The sequence below is a fragment of the Erigeron canadensis genome, chromosome 8 (genome assembly GCF_010389155.1).
Source record: "Erigeron canadensis isolate Cc75 chromosome 8, C_canadensis_v1, whole genome shotgun sequence".
Taxonomy (NCBI): Eukaryota; Viridiplantae; Streptophyta; class Magnoliopsida; order Asterales; family Asteraceae; genus Erigeron; species Erigeron canadensis.
In genome coordinates, this window is record NC_057768.1 from 12,468,310 (window position 1) to 12,475,349 (window position 7,040).

A 7,040-nucleotide genomic window follows, 5' to 3' on the forward strand; every position below is an offset into this window, starting at 1 on the left:
AAGTATAAACTCGGCATTCTTAAGAAATCCAGTTTAGAAAACTTAAACTTTTTTGTTTTGTTCTCAAATCTTTTAGTATGGCTGCAAGAGAGGCTTTGGCTCTTGGTTCAGATGGAAGACCTCCAGTATTGTTTAGAGGATCTTATCCTCTATGGAAGAAAAGATTTCTGAATTAGATTGATCGCCAAAAGAATGCCAAGAAAATCAAATGTCTGGAATTCCCAAGAACCCTGTGAACAATGAACCACTTTCAGAAGAAAGCTGGAATACTGAGAAAAAAAATCGTGTTGAAGCTGATCAAATGTCTATTGCTCTATCAAGCACTCCCAGATGATATATTTTGCAATGTGTCTCATATGAGACTGGAAAGGAGATTTGGGATGAGGTTGAGAAACAAATGGAAGGTTCTGATGTTTCTAACACTATAAGGTTGTCAACTATTCTGAATATGTATGAAACCTTCAAACAGCAAAAAGGAGAACCTCTCAATGATGTCTATATCAGATTTTGCAATATCATCAATGAACTGAGGAAAAATGATGTAAAAAGGACAAACATGGAGCTGAATATCAAGTTCATCAATAATCTCGAAAAAGAGTGGCAAGTGTATGGAACTCAACTGAACCAACAAGCAGACTTTGGAAACTTGACAATTCATAGTTTGTTTGAGAAACTCACATTAAAACAATTATCAAGTTCTAAAGACACAAAAGATGAAAGAGGAAGTTGTTCATTCTGATCCTCTGGCTCTTGTTACTGAGAAGAAGTCTTCTAGAGGTTCAAGAAAAAGTAGAATTAAACTTGAAACTGATTCGGAGGTGAGTGATGTAAGTGATCCAGAACTAGATGAAAAGGATCTTGAGATGTATAAAGAGTTGGCTTACCTCACCAAAGCTTTCAAGAAGAAAAAAGAAACCTATCAACAATCAGCTTCGGTCTTCCTCAGTTTCATCATATGCCAAGCATTCAAGTGCTCCTAAATTTGAGACTTTCAAGGAACCAGTTGGAGAAAAGAAGTTTGACAGTGAGAAAAGGTTTGAGAGGAAAGTCTTGGAGAAAAAGAATGGAGAAAGAAAATGCTATAATTGTGGAATTCTTGGTCATATTGCCACAAAGTGTACCAAACCCAAAAAGAAGAATTCAGAGTTATAAACTCATGTTGGCAAAGCAAGAGGAGAATGGAATTGCCCTTTTGGCTGAAGATGACAAGTGGCTTCATCTCACTGATGATGAGACTGATGAATTGGCAGCGAATGTGTGCTTCATGACAAAGATCAAGAAGTCAAGGGAGCTAAATGATGAAGCTGCAGATTCTACTGAAGAAGATGATGAGGTAATCACAATTCCTAAAAAACTATTAGGTTTTTATATCGATAAAAGTGAAGCAGCTATTCTAGAAGGGAAAAAGAAAAACAAAGAGATTTCAAAAATAACCAATGATTTGAAAGAAAAAGACCAAATTTTGCTCAATTTTCAAGATAAGTTTGATCTTCTTCAAAAAGAATTTGACAATTTGAAATCTGAAAAAGCTGCAGTCACTTTTACTCCAAATTCAAAGCTTCATCTTGAGAAGCAAGAATTTGAAACCAAAGTTCTTGAATTAACCAAGCTCATGACACAATTGGTAGTTGAAAAGACCAATGAGATGCTCCGGGCAAATGCTTTGGCAGAAGACATAGAGTCATTAAATATCAAACTGAATGAATCTACCCCTGAGTTGAAAGAATTGGAAGATCAAATTTCTAACCTAAAATATGATTTGTTGTATAAAAGATTCTCTTTACCAACAACTTGAAAAGACAAATGAAGAACTCAAAACTAAAATCCATTTTTATCAAGAAAAGTTGTACAAGATAAATCGAACTTATCAACAAATCTATTTGAATAGGCCGAGAAATTCAAAAACTCAATTCAACTCCGGGTTAGGGTATGTTAATCCAGAACATTTGCTCAGAGCACAAGAAGAGGTTCCTTCATTGTATAAGGAATCTCATATGAAAAGTGGGATGACCGACCAATTTGTGAGACCAAGTCATGGTGATATTGAGAAAGATGATTTTCAAAAGAAGGTGCAAATGTTTACTTCAATTATGAATTAATTGATGAGTCATTTGATTTTTTAACTCGCCTGGTGTGTCAAAATAATAAGAATATTCATGAGGTGGAGGTTCCTGAAATACTTGAGTGTTTTAAGGAAAAACCTTTAGATGATTCAACTTCATTTCCAAAACCTGAAATTGTCCGACCTTATATACCACAAAGTGTTTTGGAAAAAGAAATTGATGATTTGAAGAAATCTCTTGATGAAAAACATGCACTCATAGAAAATCTGAAGACTCAAAATCACTGTGACAGCAAAAGAAACCCATCAAAGACAAATACTTCAATCTGTGATCAACCAGGATATTCTGTTTGTGATATCATGAATGAACCTGAGTAAAACAATTCTGAAAACATGAAAACTTCAAATCAGTCTACTTGTTCTATCAGTGAAATTTTGAATGCATCTGTTCAAACTGATCTTGAAGTTGTAAATGTTTCTGTTCAAACTGACGGTGCTCAAAATGAATGTGATGCTGTTTCTATTGATCCAAATGATATTTATATTGATACATCAATTCCTATGTTTTCTGAGGACACACAAACTTATTTGAATGAATTTAATGATGTATCAAAAAGTTTGAAAAAGAAAAGGATCAAAGAATTAAAGTGTGTAAGTCCCAACTATGAATAGATGAGTGCTGAAGACACCTCTATGTCAATGGTGAGTGTACTTTGCAACACTTTCACTTAATCTGGATGTGACCAGTTTAGAGTGAACAGTGTACCAGGTTAACTGGAGATATACTTATTAAGGTGACAAGTCAAATAAGTAAATACAATGCAACAAAGTAAGGTACAAGTAAGTAGATTGATGAGAAGGCTGTAGTGAGTGTATGGAGGTTAGGGATGAAGATAAGAGAGAATATTTAGAGTTAAGGATGTATGGGATTAATGGAAAAACTTGTAATTAATTAATGGAATTTCAGTCAATTGAGCTCAGTTTTTCACTGGATTAAATCATTTAGTCGACTGAGTTCTTGACTTGAAAAAGAAAAAGATAAGAATGAGACCAATGATAAGAGGATATTATCTTAAGATGGAACAAACGTTCAAAGATGCTCCAAAATGTTTATACTCATGAATTGAGGGGGAGCATGATCATTTCATAAGAGATTTATCCAAATTTCATTCAAATATTTATTCTCCAAAGTGTTCAAGTTAAATGTAACAAAGATCAAAGCTACGAAAAGTTGAAAATTGATTGGAAGATTCAAGACCAAGAAGTAAAGCATCAAAAGAGTCTTCATCAACAGATTTCATTCAAGATCTTCAAGTTGTTCATTAACACTTGTTCAAGAATTTTCCTATGCGTACATCAAGGGGGAGAGTACAAGTTGTTAGTCCCAAGTATTACTAATTGGGTGCTGAAGACACCTCTATGTCAATGGTGAGTGTACTTTGCAACACAATCACTTAATCTGGATGTGACCAGTTTAGAGTGATTGTGCACCAGGTAATCTGGAGGTTTACTTATTAAGATGACAATGTAAATAAGTAAATACAATGCAATAGATATAAGTGACAAGTATCTATATTGATGAGACAATATGTATTTTTCAAGTGTATTTTATTTATTGATTGTTAAATAAAATACAAGGTTGTTGTGGAACCAAGATAATACAAAGATGTAAATATCCTAACAACCTATGAAATACAATTGATCTATACTTGGAAATTCTCTTAACAATCGAAACACTTAAAGTTGTGAAATGTTCCTTTTTGCGATTGAGAGAATATTGCACAAGTTCATCAACAATATTGCAGAAAGTAAGTGTTTGCAAAGTTGTTGAAATACTTGGGCAAGGACCTCTATTTATAGTCGAAGGTTGAGCATTGGGATCTCAACTTCGATGTACAAATATGGTTGACAGCACATAAAAATATTAGTAAATAATTCTTTTTTTCGGTAAAGGGCGTCACCCCTGGTTAGATTTATATATATTCAGAAGCATTACAAATCATGCGCATTGACAGAGTATTAATACGGAAGTTCAAACATGTGAAAACACAACCTAGCTCCAAGCAACGACAAACCATCGCTGAAGCACCCAACTAGTTACAAAAACTAGAAACAAATATACAAGAGACACCACACAAAAAACATTAAGTAGCGACCACCAAGCTTGGCAGATTCCATGTCTCCCGCATTTTACCAACTCGAGAATTCTGTTTGAACTTTAAAGTAATCAACTTTAGTCGAACAGTTCCAAGGATAACTTCCATCAATTGTTGAGGCGATCTCTTACTCTTTTTCATGAATAGTCTTGAGTTACGCTCTTGCCAAATATAGTAAGACGTAGAAGCCAAAACTAATTTCTTCACAAAATTCTCAGCCGATTTCTTTATAGCTGTGGGAATAATGCTTGCAACAATATCATTCCAATCCACCCAAGGAACATGGATTGTTGCTCTTGCACAAACACCGATCCAGACCTGCATAGAATAGGTAGATTGAAAGAAAAGATGGTCATGAGAATCAGCCTGTAATTCACATAGCGTGCACACCAGAGGGGCAGCCAAGCCATTCGGAACATCCCATAGTCGAAGAAGATCTTGTGTTTTTAGTTTTTTCTTCATGACTAGCCATAGATGAAACGCATGTTTCGGAATACATTGAGGATACCAAACGACATGAAACCAGTCTACTTCCACAATCCTAGGACGAATATCATTCCAAACCGTCTCCACTGAAAAAACTTGTAAAGTACCATCGCTTCCTTTCCAATATAGTGCATCTGGTATAACATTAGATAAGCTAGGAGGATTTAGATTTTGGAATCTGTCTTTCCAAGCTTGAGGCCAATTCCAATCATTTCCAGTAACGAGACCAGAAACCGATGAAGATAACTGATATCTTGCAGCATATATTTGTCAAGGAGTGAGGATGTCAATTAGCGGGCTAATAGGACACCAGTTATCATACCAAGCTGACGTAGTTTTGCCATCTCCTACTTTTGAGCAGATAAAACGCCTAATAATAGGACGTAATTGAAGCATTTTTCGCCAACTCCAAGCCATATTACCTCGATAAGGAGCATCCCAAAAGTTTGTTTGTCATAACTTATACATATGAATCTATCTTACCCAAAGAGATTCTTTATGAGTAAATAGGTTCCATATATGAACCGATAAAAGGGCTACATTGAAACTCTCAAGTCGCCTAATACCCAATCCCCCTTTTGATTTCGGTAAACAGACAACGTCCCAAGCAACTTTCGCCTGACCTCGTTTAAGTTTCCCTTGCGACCAAAGGAAACCCCGCAATAAATGTTCAATTTCCTGAATAATTCTGCTCGGGAGCATAAACATCGTAGACCAATATACATGCATAGAGGAAAGAACAGATTGTACCAGTTGGAGATGACCCGCAAATGATAAGAACTTGTTCTTGCAATCAGAAATTCTGTCTTGTACTCTTTCAACCAGTTCTCTACAATCGCTGTAAATCAATCGAGTGGAAACAAGTGGAACACCAAGATACTTAACCGGGAGCTTACCTTCAGCAAATGGTAGAACATTTAATATTGCGAGCTTCACATGATTAAGTTAGGAGCTTACCTTTAGGCAAGCTAGGAGCTAACCCAGACGTTGCTTTAAACTCATCCAAAGCCTTCATAACTACTGTGGCAGACTTGACATCAGCATGTAGAAAAATAATTAAGTCGTCTGCAAAACAGAGGTTAATAATATCCAACTCTTCACTTTGTGGATGATAAGTAAAATCACCCGATTTAGAAACTTTCCTCTTTAGCAATAGCGTTAAGACCTCCATGACAAGAGTAAAGAGATAAGGCGATAATGAGTCACCTTGTCTCAACCCTCGCTTTCCCGCAAAAAATCCATGTAACGATCCGTTAATACTTAGAGAGAATGATGGGGTCGCAACACACATCATAATCCAATGAATCATATGAGGATGGAAACCAAATTCAATGAGAATCCTCTTTAAAACACGCCAATCAACAGTATCATAAGCCTTTTGAATATCAACCTTGAAAGCACATCTAGACGTACCTCTATCCAAGTAATAATTATGCATCAAATTCTGAGTAAGCTGAATATTGTAAAAGATCCGCCTTCCAGGCACGAAAGCTGATTGATTAAGACTAACCAGAACCGATAAAGAATCCTTCTATCTATTTGCAATGACTTTAGTAATGCATTTGAATATAACATTGCATAAAGAAATCGGTCTATAGTCTGTAATTCTGGTCGGAGATGCAACTTTGGGTAAGAAAGATATGATAGTATGATTAACTTCTTTGAGCAACTTACCTGGAACAAAGAAATCCCTTACCGATTCAATAACACTAGGACCAATAACATCCCAAGAACTCTTGAAAAACGCCACAGAAAAACCATCAGGCCCTGGAGCTTTCTCGTCGCCCATATCAAAAATTGCCAACATCAGTAATAGCTTTGACCATCTCCATAGCCCAATTAGGTGACAGTTTCTTATCAAAAAGATCATCATAATCAAATCGAGAAACCTGCCCAGGAGAACCAATGAAAGACTTATAATGCGCAACAAACGCAGGACCAACATCATCCCCATCGAATTGAACACCATCAGCATCAACAACAAAGTCGATCCTATGTAGCCTTCACAACTTGATGAAAATATGATGAATTCGAGTCACCCACACGAAGCCACTCAACCTTAGCCTTTTGCTTTAAAAATCTTTCTTCATCAAGAACCGCATCATTAAAAGCTTGAAGATAAGCAGCTTCCTCGTCTCTTAGATCAGAGTTTAATGGATCTTTATCAATTGCCTTTTGAACCTCGTCCAATTCAAATCGTAGTTTAGTCACCTTCTCATGAAGATTACCCTTCTTGTATAATAACTTGCGCATAACGAGTTTCAAAGACCTTAACTTTTTAACCACCTTGTACATCGGAAAGCCCTCCAAATCTTCTTTCCAAGCATCTTCAACTA

General features: G+C 36.0%; 1 protein-coding gene across 1 annotated transcript; it reads right to left on the reverse strand.

Annotated features, from left to right (window-relative positions):
• Window positions 1-4,206: 4,206 nt before the first annotated feature.
• Window positions 4,207-6,658, reverse strand: LOC122610272. The gene is made up of 4 exons (XM_043783269.1): window positions 6,379-6,658; window positions 5,662-6,195; window positions 5,188-5,600; window positions 4,207-4,950 (listed from the first exon to the last, which is right to left on the reverse strand). The coding sequence occupies exons 1-4, from the start codon at window positions 6,656-6,658 to the stop codon at window positions 4,207-4,209; spliced, it is 1,971 nt and encodes a 656-aa protein (XP_043639204.1).
• Window positions 6,659-7,040: the final 382 nt, after the last annotated feature.

Bases quoted from the DNA above. Each gene is read 5' to 3' on its own strand.
- LOC122610272 (XM_043783269.1), bottom strand. From the start codon at position 6,658: ATGGGGATGATGTTGGTCCTGCGTTTGTTGCGCATTATAAGTCTTTCA. The intron at 6,196-6,378 runs GTAAGTTGCTCA...TTAATCAATCAG, and splicing joins AAGGGATTTCTTTGTTCCAG to CTTTCGTGCCTGGAAGGCGG. The intron at 5,601-5,661 runs GTAAGCTCCTAA...CATTTGCTGAAG, and splicing joins AGCTCCTAGCTTGCCTAAAG to GTAAGCTCCCGGTTAAGTAT.